This window comes from Leptodactylus fuscus, chromosome 1 (genome assembly GCF_031893055.1).
Source record: "Leptodactylus fuscus isolate aLepFus1 chromosome 1, aLepFus1.hap2, whole genome shotgun sequence".
NCBI lineage: Eukaryota > Metazoa > Chordata > Amphibia > Anura > Leptodactylidae > Leptodactylus > Leptodactylus fuscus.
This window is the reverse complement of record NC_134265.1, coordinates 361,204,025-361,228,517: the sequence shown is the minus strand read 5'-3', so window position 1 is coordinate 361,228,517 and position 24,493 is coordinate 361,204,025. Positions and strand designations below refer to the sequence as shown.

General features: G+C 47.5%; 1 protein-coding gene across 1 annotated transcript; it reads left to right on the top strand.

The window, feature by feature from the left end:
* Positions 1-4,503: 4,503 nt before the first annotated feature.
* Positions 4,504-21,118, top strand: NAGK (N-acetylglucosamine kinase). The gene is made up of 10 exons (XM_075266583.1): positions 4,504-4,559; positions 4,815-4,899; positions 5,850-5,948; positions 16,310-16,451; positions 16,733-16,843; positions 16,937-17,049; positions 17,458-17,545; positions 18,281-18,378; positions 18,714-18,792; positions 19,181-21,118. Exons 1-10 carry the CDS (start codon positions 4,504-4,506, stop codon positions 19,369-19,371), a joined length of 1,062 nt encoding a protein of 353 aa, XP_075122684.1. The 3' UTR covers positions 19,372-21,118.
* Positions 21,119-24,493: the final 3,375 nt, after the last annotated feature.

Genomic DNA, 24,493 nt, shown 5'->3' with positions numbered 1-24,493 from the left:
CGGGACATCAAGGACCTAAAGGTAGCTAACAAATACGCGCAAACTGGCGAACCACCCGGACCAACGAACAAAAAATCGTCGAGATAGTGCAAAACCGATGGGATGCCCGATTCATAACGCAAAGACCACTCCAAAAAGGAGCTAAAGAGCTCGAAATAATAGCATGAAATAGAGCATCCCATAGGCAGGCACATGTCGACGAAAAAACTGTCCTTAACTCTACAACCTAACAAATGGAAACAGTCGGGGTGCACCGGAAGCAGCCGGAAAGCCGACTCAATGTCGGACTTAGCCAACAGAGCCCCCGGACCAGCCCTACCAACCAGGAAAACAGCCCTGTCGAAGGAGGTGTACGAGACAGCCGCATCCTCCTTCGAAATGCCGTCGTTAACCGACGACCCGGGAGGGTAAGAGAGGTGATGTATGAGCCGGAATTTGCCCGCCTCCTTTTTGGGTACCAAGCCCAAGGGGGAGACCCTTAAATTCAACAGCGGGGGATCGGAAAAGGGGCCGGCCATCCGGCCCAACATCACCTCCTTCATGACCTTCTCCCACGCCATCTCCTCATCCTCCCTGACAGACTTCAAATTAGGGGAAAGAAACATAACAGAGGACGGGGCGTGGGGAATGTAAAAACCGTCGGAGAAACCCTCAAGAAGCAGGCTTGCCTCCCGCCTCCTGGGGTAGAGAGCGAGCCACTGTTCCAGCAGCCGCACGTTCACCGGCGTTCTCTGTGGCGCCGGCAGCACCCAGCTTGCCACCTTGCCTATTACGGCGGAAGCAGCGCAAGGCCGAGTGTGACCCGCCACAGATCGAACACTCGTGTTTGAAACGGCAGGAAGAGTGGAACCGGCAATGGCCCTCGTTGTAGAGCCAGCAGGTTCCACTCTGACGCTGTGCCGTCGTTGCGGGCTGTTGCCCCGCACCGGCGGCACCGGACTGAAAGGGCCGCTGGGGGCGTTGGGAAAGGATCAGCTGGATCCAAACGTCGGTAGCCTTAGAGGCCCAACCGACGGCGGGAGTCAGGGCCAGGCGACGACGATATTCCTCATCGTAACGCCACCAGGCCGAGCCTCCGTGCAATTTGTAAGCACTGTAGACCGTGTCCATATAAACGAAGAGCTCCGGGCCCTTCATCGGGGAAGCCTGACAAGTAATATACGCAAGTGTGGCGAAGGCCTGCAACCAATTGCCAAAAGTCTTCGCCACTCGCTGCTTACGGTCCGAACCTTTTTCAAAAGTCCGCTCCTTATCGACGGCAATATGGTCTGCCGACAATAAGGACCAGATATCTACGAATTCTCCCTTGATTATCTTATCCCTAACCTCCGCCGGGACGTGCGTCCCTAGCGGAGCGACTCCGCAGAACATCGTGTCCCGGAGCATACAACCCGAAGCCAAATCCGCGGCCGGGGCAGGAGCAGCCCCCCCGGGTGCAGCGGCGGACACCGCGTCCGTCTTAACCAGAGAAGTACCTGAAGCTTCTAACAACTGCCTAATGAACGAGGGAATATCCTGAACAGGTGCAAGTGACTGTGTAGGTGTCGTGGTGTGAGGTGCCCAAGCCGTGCGGCAGGCGTACTCACCGGGTTGCGGCCCAGGATGGACCGGAAGAGGAGCAGCCTGGACAGGAGCGGTCGGCAGAGGCTGTGCGTCCTGATGTCCCAATCCAGCCGCGGACGATGTAGCCCTCTCCGGACGGCCTTCAACCGGGGATCCCCGACGACTCACTCTGCGCGAGGTAGAGGAACGATGCGACCCGTCCCGCAGCCTTCGGTCTGAACGACTGTAGCTCCGTCTCGACCTGGAGGACGAACGACTGCGTGGGGTGCGACGTCTTGTCCGGCTCCTGCGGCTACGGGAGATCCTCCTGCTGCTGTGTCTTCCGGGGGAATCCAGGTGCCGCCCACTTCCGCGGCGGTACCTGTCGTCTTCTGATGAAGAAGACTCAGAGAAAGAGGAAACATTATAGCGGTGACCCAAACCCCCACGATCCCTCTCCCAAACCCCCACCCCTGTGGACGCCCTGCCAAGGGGGGGGGACGACCGAACCCCATATGCAACCCTCTGACCCCTACGACCCTCAGGGGCCCCCACCGACGGGGCCCGACGCACCACTCCACTGTGATGGACAGCCAGGACATGGGAGGAGCCCTCACCCCCCCCGACCCCCGAAACCACGCCCCCCCGACCCACGCCGCTTAAAGTACCGACTCCTACCTGAGAGGCAGCAGAAGCAGCAGGAGGAAGCTGAGCGCCGGCCTCCCCGCTCGACGATCCCGCAGCAGGTAAGGCAGGGGAAAAAACAGCCGGAACTGCAGGCTTGGCAGCTCCGGCACGAGCTGCGCTAAGCCCCGCCCCTTCCGCGACGTCACATCCGGCTGCCTCGACGCAGACGCCCGTCCCCATGACGCTCGCCGGGGGAGCCCCGCCCGGCGGCGCGTCATCAAACAGCAGGGGAGAAGCCCCTCCCACTGGAGCCGCCGCGACCGCTGAGGAAACAGACCTCGTGGCGGCGGCCATATTGGCGCCGCACGAGACAGGCCTAGCAGGAGCTGGGGACCCGACCCCCTCCTCCCCCCCCGCCCCCCCCCACCCCCCCGGGCACCCTGGGAAAGTCCGCCGGAGCGCTCACCTGTACCACCGCTCCTAGAAGCCGTCCGCCTACCACGAGCCCGGACCTCCCTCCTCTGCCTGGAACCGCCGGAGCCTCCCCGCACTGGCGGGCTGGGACTCAGCCGCGACGGCGGGCGAGATACCCGCTGCGGCCGGCCATCAGCCCTGGGAACCGAGCTGCCAACCCCGGAATCGCACGACTGCTGGAGGAGGCTGAGCAACCAGCCAGGGCCCTGGCTAGCCACCCTCTCCCGCACCAAAAGCTCCAAAGAGTCCGCCATCGCAGGTACTGTTCCTCTCACCACTCGTCCTGGTAGAAGGTGAGTAACCCGCCTACGTGCCCCCTTTTTATGGACTAATACAAAAAAACGTCACCAATATTTTGAAAATAGAAATAAGCAACCAGCCAATGAGTCCAAAGCCCTTTCCTTAAACAGTCCAGGGCTGTCTATTTCCTTAAGAATTAAGCTAATATACATGGACGCATTGTGTGCACAGGGGCATATGGTGATGTAGGCAGTATATACAGGCAGTGTGTACAGGCAGTAGGTGGTATATACAAGTGGTGGACGGAGTATACAGGCAGTATATATAGGCAGTGCGTGGTATATACAGGCAGTGTGTACAGGCAGTAAGTAGGTGGTACATACAGGCAGTGATCGGTGTATACAGGCAGTATATACAGGCAGTGGATTGTATATACAGGGTGTGGGCAATGTATACAGGCACTATATACAGGCAGTGTGTGGTATATACAGGAAGTATATGCAGGCAGTGGGTGGTGTATACAGGCAGTGGTCGGTGTATACAGGCATTAGGTGGTATATACATGCAGTAGGCAGTATATACAGGCAGTGGGCGGTGTGTACAGGCAGTATATACAGGCAGTGTGTGGTATATACAGGAAGTATATGCAGGCAGTGGTCGGTGTATACAGGCAGTAGGTGGTATATACATGCAGTAGGCAGTATATACAGGCAGTGGGCGGTGTATACAGGCAGTATATACAGGCAGTGGGTGGTGTATACAGGCAGTAGTAGGTGTATACAGGCAGTGGGTGGTGTATACAGGCAGTGGGCGGTGTATACAGACAGTAGGTGGTGTATACAGGCAGTGGGCGGTGTATACAGGCAGTGGGTGGTGTATACAGGCAGTAGTAGGTGTATACAGGCAGTGGGTGGTGTATACAGGCAGTAGTAGGTGTATACAGGCAGTGGGTGGTGTATACAGGCAGTATATACAGGCAGTGGGTGGTGTATACAGGCAGTGGGCGGTGTATACAGGCAGTATATACAGGCAGTGGGCGGTGTATACAGGCAGTATATACAGGCAGCGTGTGGTATATACAGGCAGTATATGCAGGCAGTGGGTGGTGTATACAGGCAGTGGACGGTGTATACAGGCAGTAGGTGGTATATACATGCAGTAGGCAGTATATACAGGCAGTGGGCGGTGTATACAGGCAGTATATACAGGCAGTGGGTGGTGTATACAGGCAGTATATACAGGCAGTGGGCGGTGTATACAGGCAGTAGTAGGCAGTATATACAGGCAGTGGGCGGTGTATACAGGCAGTAGTAGGCAGTATATACAGGCAGTGGGCGGTATATACATGCAGTAGGCAGTATATACAGGCAGTGGGTGGTGTATACAGGCAGTAGTAGGTGTATACAGGCAGTGGGTGGTGTCGTATACAGGCAGTATATACAGGCAGTAGTAGGTGTATACAGGCAGTAGTAGGCAGTATATACAGGCAGTGGGCGGTGTATACAGGCAGTAGTAGGCAGTATATACAGGCAGTGGGCGGTGCGGGCGTCTCGCCCTGTACGCTGTCGTGCTGCACACATTTCCTGCTCTCACACAGTCAGCTGATCAGGAGGAGGTCACATGACCAGTCCTGCTTGCACAGACACCATGCGGGTGGTATATGGCGGAGTGGAGGGGTGAGCTGTCTGACTGTACAGAGGGATTTGTCACTTAACCCCTTACATTGCTTATACAGTAGTCAGAGTACGAATTGCTCCTGTCAGCTCTTCTCCATCTGCCTTGTGTGTATACAGTATATACCGCTGCTCCTGCACACACTATTAGGCTCTACATCCCTATTGCACAGCACAGATGGCGTCTATAGTGTCGGCATACACCGGGTGCCTATAGAACCTACACAAGGTAACTATATACTATATCCTATGTTATAGGGGAGGAACACACTCCAAGGCGGTTCTGATCTCAGAAGATGGACAGATCTTGTGTGAGACAGAAGGACCCTGCTCCAACCACTGGGTAAGGACCATCAATGGCTCCATCGTACTGGGACAAGACTGGTTATTATTGGGTTACACCATTATTGTTCCCCTGGTATCCCCCTGCTAGATGTCTGTATACATTGCAGTGCTGGGGTACAATAGCCAAAATATGGTATATATTATTGTATATTTAGTGTAATGTATGTTCTACATCATAGGAACAGGTTAAAGGGGTTGTCCAAGACGTCGTAGTGATAGCCCATAGTTTGGGAAGGTCATCCATGTAAGATGGGTAGGGGTCTAACATCTGGTATTTGAGGAGGAGGCGAGCTGCAAACATGTGGCACAGCCACTACATAGGGTACATAGTCCACTCCCAGCTCTGTACACTGTGCGCATTGGCTGATCGGGGAGAGTGCCGGCTGTCAGACTCCCAGCAATCTCACACCGATAGCCTCTCCTAAGGTAAAGCCAACAATATGGGATTAGTGGGGGTCCAACATTTGGAACTGAATTGGAATATGAGATTATTGGGGGTCCAAATGACTGGGAGCTGAGCTGTAATAGCACATAGTGTGTCCTGCTCTGTACACTGTGCACAGTCTGGACTCCCACCAGTCTCATACTGATGGCCTATGCATATCTCAATATAGGATTGGCGGGGGTCTGCACAATAGTGGGGGTCTGCATTACTGCATATACAGATCAATGACAACCCTCTATAGGTGACCAGACATGTGAATTAGCGATCAACCAGGCGCTCATTTGGCTAAAAATAATTTCTTCGGGAACAAACATTTGGGCATATTGTAATCCAACATGTCTGCTCCTTCTTTCCCCAGATATCTGCCACCCCAGGGGAGCTGAGCGGTTCCCATTTTGTTTTGAAAACAAAAATAAGTAATATTTTTGGATGGCAAGATCTTACCTTGCACCATGCGGGTGTCTTGTGCTGACTTACCCACTTTTTCTTCTCTTCTAATGCAGTTGGTCGGCACGGACAGATGTTTGGAGGTGATCAACTCAATGGTGACGGAGGCAAAACAGAAAGCTGGGCTGGACCCGCAGGTCCCTGTCAGGTGTCTGGTAAGACGGGATCGGGGGAAGTTGTGCACCGTCCTTACTTCATGGATATGAACTAGAGAATTTTACATTAGGTTCCATAGGAATCAATAAAAAAAAATCCCATGGCGCGTTCCACCCAACACTGAAGGCATGGAGAAATATCTCTGGAGGAGTCTACATGGCGGCACACACAACCTCATGGCCTACTTGTGGCTGGTGCTTGATGGGGGAGGTCTTCTTACTCTGTCCTGACCCCCATCACCACCACTGACCTACACAAATTATACTGCCCCGTCAGTGGCCTCCACACAGTATAATACCTCCCTAGTGTCCCCATACAATATAACGCCCCGTCAGTGGCCTCCACACAGTATAATACCTCCCTAGTGTCCCCATACAATATACTGCCCCGTCAGTGGCCTCCACACAGTATAATACCTCCCTAGTGTCCCCATACAATATACTGCCCCGTCAGTGGCCTCCACACAGTATAATACCTCCCTAGTGTCCCCATACAATATAACGCCCCGTCAGTGGCCTCCACACAGTATAATACCTCCCTAGTGTCCCCATACAATATAACGCCCCGTCAGTGGCCTCCACACAGTATAATACCTCCCTAGTGTCCCCATACAATATAATGCCCCGTCAGTGGCCTCCACACAGTATAATACCTCCCTAGTGTCCCCATACAATATACTGCCCCGTCAGTGGCCTCCACACAGTATAATACCTCCCTAGTGTCCCCATACAATATAATGCCCCGTCAGTGGCCTCCACACAGTATAATACCTCCCTAGTGTCCCCATACAATATACTGCCCCGTCAGTGGCCTCCACACAGTATAATACCTCCCTAGTGTCCCCATACAATATAATGCCCCGTCAGTGGCCTCCACACAGTATAATACCTCCCTAGTGTCCCCATACAATATACTGCCCCGTCAGTGGCCTCCACACAGTATAATGCCTCCCTATTGTCCCCATACAATATACTGCCCCGTCAGTGGCCTCCACACAGTATAATACCTCCCTACTGTCCCTATACAATATACTGCCCCGTCAGTGGCCTCCACACAGTATAATACCTCCCTAGTGTCCCCATACAATATAATGCCCCGTCAGTGGCCTCCACACAGTATAATACCTCCCTAGTGTCCCCATACAATATACTGCCCCGTCAGTGGCCTCCACACAGTATAATACCTCCCTAGTGTCCCCATACAATATACTGCCCCGTCAGTGGCCTCCACACAGTATAATACCTCCCTAGTGTCCCCATACAATATAATGCCCCGTCAGTGGCCTCCACACAGTATAATACCTCCCTAGTGTCCCCATACAATATAATGCCCCGTCAGTGGCCTCCACACAGTATAATACCTCCCTAGTGTCCCCATACAATATAATGCCCCGTCAGTGGCCTCCACACAGTATAATACCTCCCTAGTGTCCCCATACAATATAATGCCCCGTCAGTGGCCTCCACACAGTATAATGCCTCCCTATTGTCCCCATACAATATACTGCCCCGTCAGTGGCCTCCACACAGTATAATACCTCCCTACTGTCCCTATACAATATACTGCCCCGTCAGTGGCCTCCACACAGTATAATACCTCCCTAGTGTCCCCATACAATATAATGCCCCGTCAGTGGCCTCCACACAGTATAATTCCTCCCTAGTGTCCCCATACAATATACTGCCCCGTCAGTGGCCTCCACACAGTATAATACCTCCCTAGTGTCCCCATACAATATACTGCCCCGTCAGTGGCCTCCACACAGTATAATACCTCCCTAGTGTCCCCATACAATATAATGCCCCGTCAGTGGCCTCCACACAGTATAATACCTCCCTAGTGTCCCCATACAATATAATGCCCCGTCAGTGGCCTCCACACAGTATAATACCTCCCTAGTGTCCCCATACAATATAATGCCCCGTCAGTGGCCTCCACACAGTATAATACCTCCCTAGTGTCCACCTACAATATAATGCCCCGTCAGTGGCCTCCACACAGTATAATACCTCCCTAGTGTCCCCATACAATATAATGTCCTGTCAGTGGCCTCCACACAGTATAATACCTCCCTAGTGTCCCCATACAATATAATGTCCTGTCAGTGGCCTCCACACAGTATAATACCTCCCTAGTGTCCCCATACAATATACTGCCCCGTCAGTGGCCTCCACACAGTATAATACCTCCCTAGTGTCCCCATACAATATAATGCCCCGTCAGTGGCCTCCACACAGTATAATACCTCCCTAGTGTCCCCATACAATATACTGCCCTGTCAGTGGCCTCCACACAGTATAATACCTCCCTAGTGTCCCCATACAATATAATGCCCCGTCAGTGGCCTCCACACAGTATAATACCTCCCTAGTGTCCCCATACAATATAATGCCCCGTCAGTGGCCTCCACACAGTATAATGCCTCCCTATTGTCCCCATACAATATACTGCCCCGTCAGTGGCCTCCACACAGTATAATACCTCCCTAGTGTCCCCATACAATATAATGCCCTGTCAGTGGCCTCCACACAGTATAATACCTCCCGAGTTTCCCCATACAATATAATGCCCCGTCAGTGGCCTCCACACAGTATAATACCTCCATAGTGTCCCCATACAATATAATGCCCCATGTGTAGCCTCCACACAGTATAATACCTCCCTAGTGTCCCCATACAATATAATGCCCCGTCAGTGGCCTCCACACAGTATAATTCCTCCCTAGTGTCCCCATACAATATAATGCCCCGTCAGTGGCCTCCACACAGTATAATACCTCCCTAGTATCCACCTACAATATAATGCCCCGTCAGTGGCCTCCACACAGTATAATACCTCCCTAGTGTCCCCATACAATATAATGTCCTGTCAGTGGCCTCCACACAGTATAATACCTCCCTAGTGTCCCCATACAATATACTGCCCCGTCAGTGGCCTCCACACAGTATAATACCTCCCTAGTGTCCCCATACAATATAATGCCCCGTCAGTGGCCTCCACACAGTATAATACCTCCCTAGTGTCCCCATACAATATACTGTCCCCTCAGTGGCCTCCACACAGTATAATACCTCGCTAGTGTCCTCATACAATATACTGCCCCGTCAGTGGCCTCCACACAGTATAGTACCTCCCTAGTGTCCCCATACAATATACTGTCCCCTCAGTGGCCTCCACACAGTATAATACCTCCCTAGTGTCCCCATACAATATAATGCCCCGTCAGTGGCCTCCACACAGTATAATACCTCCCTAGTGTCCCCATACAATATACTGCCCCGTCAGTGGCCTCCACATGGTATAATACCTCCCTAGTGTCCCCATACAATATACTGCCCCGTCAGTGGCCTCCACACAGTATAATACCTCCCTAGTGTCCCCATACAATATAATGCCCCGTCAGTGGCCTCCACACAGTATAATTCCTCCCTAGTGTCCCCATACAATATACTGCCCCGTCAGTGGCCTCCACACAGTATAATACCTCCCTAGTGTCCCCATACAATATAATGCCCCGTCAGTGGCCTCCACACAGTATAATACCTCCCTAGTGTCCCCATACAATATACTGTCCCCTCAGTGGCCTCCACACAGTATAATACCTCGCTAGTGTCCTCATACAATATACTGCCCCGTCAGTGGCCTCCACACAGTATAGTACCTCCCTAGTGTCCCCATACAATATACTGTCCCCTCAGAGGCCTCCACACAGTATAATACCTCCCTAGTGTCCCCATACAATATAATGCCCCGTCAGTGGCCTCCACACAGTATAATACCTCCCTAGTGTCCCCATACAATATACTGCCCCGTCAGTGGCCTCCACATGGTATAATACCTCCCTAGTGTCCCCATACAATATACTGCCCCGTCAGTGGCCTCCACACAGTATAATACCTCCCTAGTGTCCCCATACAATATAATGCCCCGTCAGTGGCCTCCACACAGTATAATTCCTCCCTAGTGTCCCCATACAATATACTGTCCCCTCAGTGGCCTCCACACAGTATAATACCTCCCTAGTGTCCCCATACAATATAATGCCCCGTCAGTGGCCTCCACACAGTATAATTCCTCCCTAGTGTCCCCATACAATATACTGTCCCCTCAGTGGCCTCCACACAGTATAATACCTCCCTAGTGTCCCCATACAATATAATGCCCTGTCAGTGGCCTCCACACAGTATAATACCTCCCTAGTGTCCCCATACAATATAATGCCCCGTCAGTGGCCTCCACTCAGTATAATACCTCCCTAGTGTCCCCATACAATATAATGCCCCGTCAGTGGCCTCCACACAGTATAATACCTCCCTAGTGTCCCCATACAATATAATGCCCTGTCAGTGGCCTCCACACAGTATAATACCTCCCTATTGTCCCCATACAATATACTGCCCCGTCAGTGGCCTCCACACAGTATAATACCTCCCTAGTGTCCCCATACAATATAATGCCCCGTCAGTGGCCTCCATACAGTATAATACCTCCCTAGTGTCCCCATACAATATAATGCCCCGTCAGTGGCCTCCACACAGTATAATTCCTCCCTTGTGTCCCCATACAATATAATGCCCCGTCAGTGGCCTCCACACAGTATAATACCTCCCTAGTGTCCACCTACAATATAATGCCCCATGTGTAGCCTCCACACAGTATAATACCTCCCTAGTGTCCCCATACAATATAATGCCCCGTCAGTGGCCTCCACACAGTATAATACCTCCCTAGTGTCCCCATACAATATACTGCCCCGTCAGTGGCCTCCACACAGTATAATTCCTCCCTAGTGTCCCCATACAATATACTGCCCCGTCAGTGGCCTCCACACAGTATAATACCTCCATAGTGTCCCCATACAATATACTGCCCCGTCAGTGGCCTCCACACAGTATAATACCTCCCTAGTGTCCCCATACAATATAATGCCCCGTCAGTGGCCTCCACACAGTATAATACCTCCATAGTGTCCCCATACAATATACTGCCCCGTCAGTGGCCTCCACACAGTATAATACCTCCCTAGTGTCCCCATACAATATACTGCCCCGTCAGTGGCCTCCACACAGTATAATACCTCCCTAGTGTCCCCATACAATATACTGCCCCGTCAGTGGCCTCCACACAGTATAATACCTCCCTAGTGTCCCCATACAATATACTGTCCCCTCAGTGGCCTCCACACAGTATAATACCTCCCTAGTGTCCATATACAATATACTGCCGCGTCAGTGGCCTCCACACAGTATAATACCTCCCTAGTGTCCCCATACAATATACTGCCCTGTCAGTGGCCTCCACACAGTATAATACCTCCCTAGTGTCCCCATACAATATAATGCCCCGTCAGTGGCCTCCACACAGTATAATACCTCCCTAGTGTCCCCATACAATATACTGCCCCGTCAGTGGCCTCCACACAGTATAATACCTCCCTAGTGTCCCCATACAATATAACGCCCCGTCAATGGCCTCCACACAGTATAATACCTCCCTAGTGTCCCCATACAATATAATGTCCCCTCAGTGGCCTCCACACAGTATAATGCCTCCCTATTGTCCCCATACAATATAATGCCCCGTCAGTGGCCTCCACACAGTATAATACCTCCCTAGTGTCCCCATACAATATAATGCCCCGTCAGTGGCCTCCACACAGTATAATACCTCCCTAGTGTCCCCATACAATATAATGCCCCGTCAGTGGCCTCCACACAGTATAATACCTCCCTAGTGTCCCCATACAATATAACGCCCCGTCAGTGGCCTCCACACAGTATAATACCTCCCTAGTGTCCCCATACAATATAATGCCCGTCAGTGGCCTCCACACAGTATAATACCTCCCTAGTGTCCATATACAATATACTGCCCTGTCAGTGGCCTCCACACAGTATAATTCCTCCCTAGTGTCCCCATACAATATACTGCCCCGTCAGTGGCCTCCACACAGTATAATACCTCCCTAGTGTCTCCATACAATATAATGTCCTGTCAGTGGCCTCCACACAGTATAATACCTCCCTAGTGTCCCCATACAATATAATGCCCCGTCAGTGGCCTCCACACAGTATAATACCTCCCTAGTGTCCCCATACAATATAATGCCCCGTCAGTGGCCTCCACACAGTATAATACCTCCCTAGTGTCCCCATACAATATAACGCCCCGTCAGTGGCCTCCACACAGTATAATACCTCCCTAGTGTCCCCATACAATATAACGCCCCGTCAGTGGCCTCCACACAGTATAATACCTCCCTAGTGTCCCCATACAATATACTGCCCCGTCAGTGGCCTCCACACAGTATAATACCTCCCTAGTGTCCCCATACAATATAATGCCCCGTCAGTGGCCTCCACACAGTATAATACCTCCCTAGTGTCCCCATACAATATAATGCCCCGTCAGTGGCCTCCACACAGTATAATACCTCCCTAGTGTCCCCATACAATATACTGCCCCGTCAGTGGCCTCCACACAGTATAATACCTCCCTAGTGTCCCCATACAACATAATGCCCCGTCAGTGGCCTCCACACAGTATAATACCTCCCTAGTGTCCATATACAATATACTGCCCCGTCAGTGGCCTCCACACAGTATAATACCTCCCTAGTGTCCACCTACAATATAATGCCCTGTCAGTGGCCTCCACACAGTATAATACCTCCCTAGTGTCCCCATACAATATAACGCCCCGTCAGTGGCCTCCACACAGTATAATACCTCCCTAGTGTCCCCATACAATATAATGCCCCGTCAGTGGCCTCCACACAGTATAATACCTCCCTAGTGTCCCCATACAATATAACGCCCCGTCAATGGCCTCCACACAGTATAATACCTCCCTAGTGTCCCCATACAATATAATGTCCCCTCAGTGGCCTCCACACAGTATAATGCCTCCCTATTGTCCCCATACAATATAATGCCCCGTCAGTGGCCTCCACACAGTATAATACCTCCCTAGTGTCCCCATACAATATAATGCCCCGTCAGTGGCCTCCACACAGTATAATACCTCCCTAGTGTCCCCATACAATATAATGCCCCGTCAGTGGCCTCCACACAGTATAATACCTCCCTAGTGTCCCCATACAATATAACGCCCCGTCAGTGGCCTCCACACAGTATAATACCTCCCTAGTGTCCCCATACAATATAATGCCCGTCAGTGGCCTCCACACAGTATAATACCTCCCTAGTGTCCATATACAATATACTGCCCTGTCAGTGGCCTCCACACAGTATAATTCCTCCCTAGTGTCCCCATACAATATACTGCCCCGTCAGTGGCCTCCACACAGTATAATACCTCCCTAGTGTCTCCATACAATATAATGTCCTGTCAGTGGCCTCCACACAGTATAATACCTCCCTAGTGTCCCCATACAATATAATGCCCCGTCAGTGGCCTCCACACAGTATAATACCTCCCTAGTGTCCCCATACAATATAATGCCCCGTCAGTGGCCTCCACACAGTATAATACCTCCCTAGTGTCCCCATACAATATAACGCCCCGTCAGTGGCCTCCACACAGTATAATACCTCCCTAGTGTCCCCATACAATATAACGCCCCGTCAGTGGCCTCCACACAGTATAATACCTCCCTAGTGTCCCCATACAATATACTGCCCCGTCAGTGGCCTCCACACAGTATAATACCTCCCTAGTGTCCCCATACAATATAATGCCCCGTCAGTGGCCTCCACAGAGTATAATACCTCCCTAGTGTCCCCATACAATATAATGCCCCGTCAGTGGCCTCCACACAGTATAATACCTCCCTAGTGTCCCCATACAATATACTGCCCCGTCAGTGGCCTCCACACAGTATAATACCTCCCTAGTGTCCCCATACAATATAATGCCCCGTCAGTGGCCTCCACACAGTATAATACCTCCCTAGTGTCCATATACAATATACTGCCCCGTCAGTGGCCTCCACACAGTATAATACCTCCCTAGTGTCCACCTACAATATAATGCCCTGTCAGTGGCCTCCACACAGTATAATACCTCCCTAGTGTCCCCATACAATATAACGCCCCGTCAGTGGCCTCCACACAGTATAATACCTCCCTAGTGTCCCCATACAATATAATGCCCTGTCAGTGGCCTCCACACAGTATAATACCTCCCTAGTGTCCACCTACAATATAATGCCCTGTCAGTGGCCTCCACACAGTATAATACCTCCCTAGTGTCCCCATACAATATAACGCCCCGTCAGTGGCCTCCACACAGTATAATACCTCCCTAGTGTCCTCATACAATATAATGCCCCGTCAGTGGCCTCCACACAGTATAATTCCTCCCTAGTGTCCACCTACAATATAATGCCCTGTCAGTGGCCTCCACACAGTATAATACCTCCCTAGTGTCCCCATACAATATAATGCCCCGTCAGTGGCCTCCACACAGTATAATACCTCCCTAGTGTCTCCATACAATATAATGCCCCGTCAGTGGCCTCCACACAGTATAATACCTCCCTAGTGTCCCCATACAATATAATGCCCCGTCAGTGGCCTCCACACAGTATAATACCTCCCTAGTGTCCCCATACAATATACTGCCCCGTCAGTGGCCTCCACACAGTATAATACCTCCCTAGTGTCCCCATACAATATACTGCCCCGTCAGTGGCCTCCACACAGTATAATACCTCCCTAGTGTCCCCATACAATATACTGCCCCGTCAGTGGCCTCCACACAGTATAATACCTCCCTAGTGTCCACCTACAATATAATGCCCTGTCAGTGGCCTCCACACAGTATAATACCTCCCTAGTGTCCCCATACAATATAACGCCCCGTCAGTGGCCTCCACACAGTATAATACCTCCCTAGTGTCCCCATACAATATAATGCCCTGTCAGTGGCCTCCACACAGTATAATACCTCCCTAGTGTCCACCTACAATATAATGCCCTGTCAGTGGCCTCCACACAGTATAATACCTCCCTAGTGTCCCCATACAATATAACGCCCCGTCAGTGGCCTCCACACAGTATAATACCTCCCTAGTGTCCTCATACAATATAATGCCCCGTCAGTGGCCTCCACACAGTATAATTCCTCCCTAGTGTCCACCTACAATATAATGCCCTGTCAGTGGCCTCCACACAGTATAATACCTCCCTAGTGTCCCCATACAATATAATGCCCCGTCAGTGGCCTCCACACAGTATAATACCTCCCTAGTGTCTCCATACAATATAATGCCCCGTCAGTGGCCTCCACACAGTATAATACCTCCCTAGTGTCCCCATACAATATAATGCCCCGTCAGTGGCCTCCACACAGTATAATACCTCCCTAGTGTCCCCATACAATATACTGCCCCGTCAGTGGCCTCCACACAGTATAATACCTCCCTAGTGTCCCCATACAATATACTGCCCCGTCAGTGGCCTCCACACAGTATAATACCTCCCTAGTGTCCCCATACAATATACTGCCCCGTCAGTGGCCTCCACACAGTATAATACCTCCCTAGTGTCCCCATACAATATACTGCCCCGTCAGTGGCCTCCACACAGTATAATACCTCCCTAGTGTCCCCATACAATATAACGCCCCGTCAGTGGCCTCCACACAGTATAATACCTCCCTAGTGTCCCCATACAATATAACGCCCCGTCAGTGGCCCATCACACGGTCAAATGTCCCTGCACATACATAAACTATTTTCATTTTCCCCTCCTGGTTGCACCTACAGTTTCATGTTCCCCTTCAGTTGACCCCACTATATATATATCAAACAAATAAAAAAAAAATCCCTTCATACTCACCTCTTCCTATTCTCTGCTGTCGCTGATCCCGGAGCCTTCAAGGAGCAAGAGAGGCGATGTAAGAGATGTCACCACATTACACCTCCTGTTCCCAAGGTGGAGGCCGGATGGTGAAGGAGTTTGCTGACAGCTTCCTGCTCCACCATAGCATTCATGTCGCCTGTGCCCAGAGAACGAGGATGAGTTGGAGTTGGGGCAGCCAGGACCCATTTCCTTTACAGTGGGACAACAAATGCAGGACTGTCCTGTCGTAGGGTTCAGTGCAAGTGAGCCATTGGCCTTATAGATAAAGGCGCCCTGACCTCTCCACCTCTGCTTGTTCAATGTCTGCACAGTGAGCGTTACAGTGTTTGCACCAAGCATGATCCATTGCCCAGACTGAAATGCGGCAGGGGCTGCTCTGGGACATCCAACTTGCAGCTTTGGATGTGACTGTAGTATAAAGTGCACTCTCAGGTCTTATATAAGGCACTGGTGATTGGCACTGAGCTCACGTTTCACTTTCACCCCGTGCTGGTTCATGGTCTGGTCACATGATAGCGGTTTTATTTTCACAGGGCATGTCGCTAAGTGGTGGGGAACAGAAAGAAGCCATCGATAAACTGATAGAAGAGATGAGCCAGCGCTTCCCACAGCTCAGTGACCACTACCTCATCTGCAATGATGCCATAGGGGCCATGGCCACGGCTACTAAACTGGGTATGATCCTAACCCCCCCCCCCCCCCCCCGACTCTAGGATGGGCACATGTAGGGGTCCTCAGGGTGTCCGCACCCCGGGCCTGACTCCTGCTCAACCTCTGTGGATGTTAGAGTGTAAGTGTTGTCTCGATGTTTGCATTATTACATGCAGGGCATGTGGGCAGTACAAGTACCCTCCAGGGGTACATAGCACTCAGGGTAACTAGGGACTAGAGGATCATGTGAGGGGTGAGCTCCAGGTCTCTGGCCGATTTAACACTCTCCTAATTCCTCCCTCCAGGGGGCGTTGTGCTGATCTCAGGAACTGGATCTAATTGCAAACTGGTGAACCCCGATGGTTGTGTGAGCGGCTGCGGAGGCTGGGGGCATCTGATGGGAGATGAGGGATCAGGTGAGGGTAGACGTGTAGCAGAGATGACCTTGTCACTTCTATAGGGGTCACATATGTTACTTGTATACCGTGTGTATTATTTCCTCCCTGCAGCCTACTGGATATCCCACCGGGCCATGAAGACGGTGTTTGACACCATAGACAACCTGGTGGATGCAGAATATGACATCAGCTATGTGCAGGACGCCATGTACAGCTACTTCCAGGTGATACGCTATAACTTTTTATATTTGGGGCATCCGTGTGATGGAAAACGACATCAGTTCCGCCATCTTTTACACCGGCAATTTGTTTCTGTATTCAAAGACATTTGTTTTTTGCAGGATGACTTGTAGTTCTCATTGGTGCTAGTTTTAGGGGACTTGAGAATGTTTGAGGTCTTTATCTTTTTTTTTTTCCAAAAAGTTGGATGGCAGTGTACTGTGTCAGTCACTGAGGGGTTACTCCGCATCGAGATCACAATGTTATGGTGAAATAACTGCATCTAATCCTGGTGAATGTGGTGAAGTGCCGCAGGTTTAGGTGTCCGCACATGGACATGTCACAGCTGGATCAGGGAACAGTAGAATGTATTGTCCTTACTAACACTCACTAATGGGTCTGTCCGCTTACAGGTGTCTGACCGGCTGGGCATCCTCACCTATCTGTACCGGAAATTCGAGAAGTCTAAGATAGCCGGATTCTGTGTCAAGTTAGCAGAAGGTAATACAAAGACAACGACATTTCTGTAAGAATCAGAACATTCACCAGGACATCCTTCTTACTGACCATGTTGTAGGTGCATTCTTATAGGCCGGCTCTGTAGCGGGTGCGCTCTTGCAGGATGCCCATGTTGTGGGTGCACTCTGGCAGGCCGGTCTGTCGTGGGTGCGCTCTTGCAGGATGCCCATGTTGTGGGTGCACTCTGGCAGGTGGCTCTGTCACAGGTGCGCTCTTGCAGGATGCCCATGTTGTGGGTGCGCTCTGGCAGGCCGGTCTGTCGTGGGTGCGCTCTTGCAGGATGCACATGTTGTGGGTGCGCTCTTGCAGGATGCCCGTGTTGTGGGTGCGCTCTTGCAGGATGCCCGTGTTGTGGGTGCGCTCTTGCAGGATGCCCATGTTGTGGGTGCACTCTGGCAGGTGGCTCTGTCACGGGTGCGCTCTTGCAGGATGCCCATGTTGTGGGTGCACTCTGGCAGGTGGCTCTGTCACGGGTGCGCTCTTGTAGGATGCCCATGTTGTGGGTGCACTCTGGCAGGTGGCTCTGTCACGGGTGCGCTCTTGCAGGATGCCCATGTTGTAGGTGCGCTCTATTAGTCTGGTTTTCCTATGGCAGCCAATATAACACCATAACCATTTGGCTTCACCTCAGGACACGACCTATTTCTGCAGACAGATGACCTCTGATTCCTTATCTCCCCACATATGACCTGATTTACCTCTCTGCCCCCATTCCAGGTGCTCACAAGGGGGACGCGCTATGCCGCTCTGTGTTTCGTAGTGCCGGTGAAATCCTCGCTCGCCATGTTGTGGCCGTCATGCCGAAGATTGATAAGGTGGGTAAGTGGTGGCGATACTGGACAGAGATGAGGTCTCTCATTATATACAGTAGTAATCTTGTATGGTGAGATGTTTCTGACACCCTCATACGGTAACATTATCTGGGTCATCTATGGCAGGATTATTGGGGCACAGTATGGCGCAGTTACTAGGGCTTATTGCACTTATGTGGGTACTATAGGACACTATTGTTCCGCACATTGTATTCCCGATGCAGCAGCCTTAGGTGAAGTATTTTAGTATTGTACAATGTGGCGGTATTATTTAGGTCTGTTGTCTATATCATTCTGTGTCTCGTCACATTTCATCCAGGGTCACTTCTTCTGTTTAGGTCTTATTCCAGGGCTCGCTGGGACTTCCGGTGCTGGCTGAAGGCTCCGTGTGGAACAGTTGGGATCTCCTAAAAGACGGTAACTCTTACGATTACAGCTCCAGGGTTATGTGAGGTTATGTGATCTCCAGGAGCCAAGATCTCCAGGTGGACAACTCAGTCCAGTCTTCACATGTACAGTGTTCTGCAAAAGTTTTAGGCAGGTGTGTGTATGTGTGGCAAAGTAGTAAAGCAAGACTGAACTGAATGAAAAGGTAAACCTAATTCCCATCAATAAAAATAACATTTTGGAGGAGGATGCATGTCTGTAAAGCATCCAGCAGAATAGTGAATGCAGCTTTGTATGTGACTAGAGCACAAGACATGATCTATCACAATACATAGGTATTACATATATATGATATACAGGCTTGTCAATAATCCCTAGTACTAAACAATGACTATTACATGTCCTCTTCCTTGTGCAGGGTTCATCGAGGTCTTGGATAAAGCCCGGCAGAGCCCCCATGGCAGCCATCTTACCCGATTCAGCCTTCTGAAGCTCAAGCAGTCGTCCGCTGTGGGCGGAGCCAGTCTAGCAGCAAAGAATATTGGGATTGATTTACCAATCAACTACCAGGATAACGTCAATGTCTTCTACAGCCATAGCTTTCCATAAGACTCTGAGGTGTCCGGTCCTGGTCACTGCGGCCTCTCCTGCAGAATATTAGTCCAATGTATTCTGTAATGACGGCAGGAATCGGTGGCACAGTCTCCTGTCTGATCTATGAGGGTATTCTGGGACTATGTAGATGGTCCTCTATAGTTTTCTATAAGACTCTGAGGGGTCCGGTCCTGGTCACTGCGGCCTCTCCTGCAGAATATCATTTCTATGTATTCTCTAATTTACTGTATCTATTCCTACTGTCATTACTCAATTCATAGGCATAATATTCTGCAGGAGAGGAGACAGTGACCAGGACCGGAGACGTTTGAGGTTTGCAGACAACTACGGAGGACCTCTACATTGACCTAGAATACTCTAAGATAGGAGACTTTGATGACCCACCGCACCAGTTTCTGCTGCCACCATCTCCTATGCGATGTATGAGGGCAGTAGGCAACCTTTGCAGTTTTCTATAACCCTCCGTGGTGTCCGGTCCTGGTCACTGCCTCTTCTCCTGCTGAATATTACATCTATGTATTCTGTAATTACAGCAGGGCCCGGCGCAATTAATCATCCACATATCCTGTCTGACCTATGCAGGAATTGTGAGTCTATATAGGGGTCCTCTACAGATCCTATAAACCTGTAAGGTGTCTGGACTTGGTCATTGCCGCCTCTCCTGTAGAGTACAACTTCTAGGTATTCTATAATAACAGCAGGCATCAGTATCATCCTTGGTCCACATCTCCGTTTTGACCTAAGGCCTGAGTCAATGTAGATGATCCATCACAGTGGTCTATAAGCCTCCAAGATATCCGGTCCTGGTCACTGCGGCCTCTCCTGCAGAATATAATTTCTACGTATACTGTAAGGATCTAACACAGTCAGTCTCCCATGTCTCCTGCCTGAACGTTGAGGGCATTCTTAGTCATTGTGGGGGTGGGGGGGCAATTTCCTATAAACCTTCAAGCTGTCCGGTCCTGGTCACTGCCTCCGGACATTTCTCACAGCTGAGGATTTGTTACAATTGTATCCAATCTACTTGATTCCCAAACAGCTCAATCTATGTAGTACAAACCCCTCCTCTTCTTTGTTGCAATGTATTATCCTGGAGTTTAGGCAGCTTAACGCACAGTGGACTGTCGAGACAACATCCAATTGTAACAAACCCCCAGCTGTGAGAATGCAAAAAGCAGGTTTTCCAGGTATATGGTGTGACTGACTATTTATAAAGGCAGCCTCATTTTTTTGGCTAGCCTCACTCCACACTCCATGTGTTTTAGAAGTAACAGTTAATGGGAACAATACAGTGGATCGCAGTCGGTGACCATGAGAATCCCGACGCCCCACATTACACTGCCAGAGATATTATTACTCCGCAGGGATTTCAGGAATTCTGTCGATTTAAAAAAAAAATAAAATTCCTAAAGTCTTTGGCCCAGATTTACTAATAGTGGGACAGCGTAAAACTAGCCAGACAGGCTGATACTACACCAGGTTTATCACAGTTACTAATGCTGGACGATAAACCTGGCGTAGCACTATACTGTGCTATCTTACTGTATAACACCTTTACCTTGTCTTACTTACAGCCAGATATTTATAAGATACAACTTTAGTGCAGAATATTTTAGTCCAAACTAAATGTGTCACGTTTACACCCTCATGACCTCAACAAGAAATCGGAGCTTTTGTTTAGTTTACCCAAACATGTCAGCGGGGTCACTATAGGGAAGCTTGTACTGTCAGGACTTTGGAGTTTTTCTGTACTTTTTATTAAAAAAAATAAATTTTTGATCAAAGAAGAATATTTTAAATTCATTTTCATCAAGTGAAATAAATATTGCTTATCTTCTATGTGTGGCTTATGGTAAACTCACTACAGGAATTTCTAGTGACAAGGTGGAGGTGGGTTTGGAAAATCTAAAGCTAAATTCTTGTTCATAAATATTAGTATAGCGGTCAGTGTGACTGCCCCCCTGTGGAACGAAATATAACTACTATAATACTGCTCCTATGTACAAGAATACAACTACTATAATACTACTCCTATGTACAAGAATATAACTACTATAATACTACCTCCTATATACAAGAATATAACTACTATAATACTACTCCTATGTACAAGAATATAACTACTATAATACTACCTCCTATATACAAGAATATAACTACTATAATACTGCTCCTATGTACAAGAATATAACTACTATAATACTAACTCCTATGTACAAGAATATAACTACTATAATACTGCTCCTATGTACAAGAATACAACTACTATAATACTACCCCTATGTACAAGAATATAACTACTATAATACTACCTCCTATATACAAGAATATAACTACTATAATACTAACTCCTATGTACAAGAATATAACTACTATAATACTGCTCCTATGTACAAGAATACAACTACTATAATACTACTCCTATGTACAAGAATATAACTACTATAATACTACCTCCTATATACAAGAATATAACTACTATAATACCGCTCCTATGTACAAGAATACAACTACTAGAATACTACTCCTATGTACAAGAATATAACTACTATAATACTACCTCCTATATACAAGAATATAACTACTATAATACTACCCCTATGTACAAGAATATAACTGCTATAATACTACCTCCTATGTACAAGAATATAACTACTATAATACTACCTCCTATATACAAGAATATAACTACTATAATACTACCCCTATGTACAAGAATATAACTGCTATAATACTACCTCCTATGTACAAGAATATAACTACTATAATACTACCTCCTATGTACAAGAATATAACTACTATAATACTACCTCCTATGTAAAAGAATATAACTACTATAATACTACCTCCTATATGCAAGAATATAACTACTATAATACTGCCCCTATGTACAAGAATATATCTACTATAATACTACTCCTATGTACAAGAATATAACTACTATAATACTGCTCCTATGTACAAGAATATAACTACTATAATACTACCTCCTATGTACAAGAATATAACTACTATAATACTGCCCCATGTACAAGAATATAACTACTATAATACTGCTCCTATGTACACGAATATAACTACTATAATACTGCTCCTATGTACAAGAATATAACTACTATAATACTGCCCCATGTACAAGAATATAACTACTATAATACTGCTCCTATGTACAAGAATATAACTACTATAATACTGCTCCTATGTACAAGAATATAACTACTATAATACTGCCCTATATACAAGAATATAACTACTATAATACTGCTCCTATGTACAAGAATATAACTACTATAATACTGCTCCTATGTACAAGAATATAACTACTATAATACTACTCCTATGTACAAGAATATAACTACTATAATACTGCTGCTATGTACAAGAATATAACTACTATAATACTACTCCTATGTACAAGAATATAACTACTATAATACTACTCCTATGTACAAGAATATAACTACTATAATACTGCTCCTATATAAAAGAATATAACTACTATAATACTGCTCCTATGTACAAGAATATAACTACTATAATACTGCTCCTATGTACAAGAATATAACTACGATAATACTGCTCCTATGTACAAGAATATAACTACGATAATACTGCTCCTATGTACAAGAATATAACTACGATAATACTGCTCCTATGTACAAGAATATAACTACTATAATACTGCTCCTATGTACAAGAATATTACTACTATAATACTGCTCCTATGTACAAGAATATAACTACTATAATACTGCTCCTATGTACAAGAATATAACTACTATAATACTGCTCCTATGTACAAGAATATAACTACTATAATACTGCTCCTATGTACAAGAATATAACTACTATAATACTGCTCCTATGTACAAGAATATAACTACTATAATACTACTCCTATGTACAAGAATATAACCACTATAATACTACCTCCTATGTACAAGAATATAACCACTATAATACTACCTCCCATGTAGAAGAATATAACTACTATAATACTACCTCCTATGTACAAGAATATAACTACTATAATACTACTCCTATGTACAAAAATATAACTACTATAATACTGCTCCAATGTACAATATAACTACTATAATACTACCTCCTATGTACAAGAATATAACTACGATAATACTGCTCCTATGTACAAGAATATAACTACGATAATACTGCTCCTATGTACAAGAATATAACTACGATAATACTACTCCTATGTACAAGAATATAACTACGATAATACTGCTCCTATGTACAAGAATATAACTACGATAATACTGCTCCTATGTACAAGAATATAACTACTATAATACTACTCCTATGTACAAGAATATAACTACTATAATACTACTCCTATGTACAAGAATATAACCACTATAATACTACCTCCCATGTACAAGAATATAACCACTATAATACTACCTCCCATGTACAAGAATATAACCACTATAATACTACCTCCCATGTACAAGAATATAACCACTATAATACTACCTCCCATGTACAAGAAGATAACTACTATAATACTGCTCCTATGTACAAGAATATAACTACTATAATACTACTCCTATGTACAAGTATATAACTACTATAATACTGCTCCTATATACAAGAATATAACTACTATAATACTGCTCCTATGTACAAGAATATAACTACTATAATACTACCTCCTATATACAAGAATATAACTACTATAATACTAACTCCTATGTACAAGAATATAACTACTATAATACTGCTCCTATGTACAAGAATACAACTACTATAATACTACTCCTATGTACAAGAATATAACTACTATAATACTACCTCCTATATACAAGAATATAACTACTATAATACTACCCCTATGTACAAGAATATAACTGCTATAATACTACCTCCTATGTACAAGAATATAACTACTATAATACTACCTCCTATATACAAGAATATAACTACTATAATACTACCCCTATGTACAAGAATATAACTGCTATAATACTACCTCCTATGTACAAGAATATAACTACTATAATACTACCTCCTATGTACAAGAATATAACTACTATAATACTACCTCCTATGTAAAAGAATATAACTACTATAATACTACCTCCTATATGCAAGAATA

Excerpts from the sequence above, each read along its gene's own strand:
- NAGK (XM_075266583.1), top strand. The coding sequence starts at position 4,504 with ATGACCAGTCCTGCTTGCACAGACACCATGCGGGTGGTATATGGCGGA. Across the intron at positions 4,900-5,849 it reads GACCCTGCTCCAACCACTGG|TTGGTCGGCACGGACAGATG; the intron begins GTAAGGACCATC and ends CTTCTAATGCAG. Across the intron at positions 17,050-17,457 it reads CCATGTACAGCTACTTCCAG|GTGTCTGACCGGCTGGGCAT; the intron begins GTGATACGCTAT and ends GTCCGCTTACAG.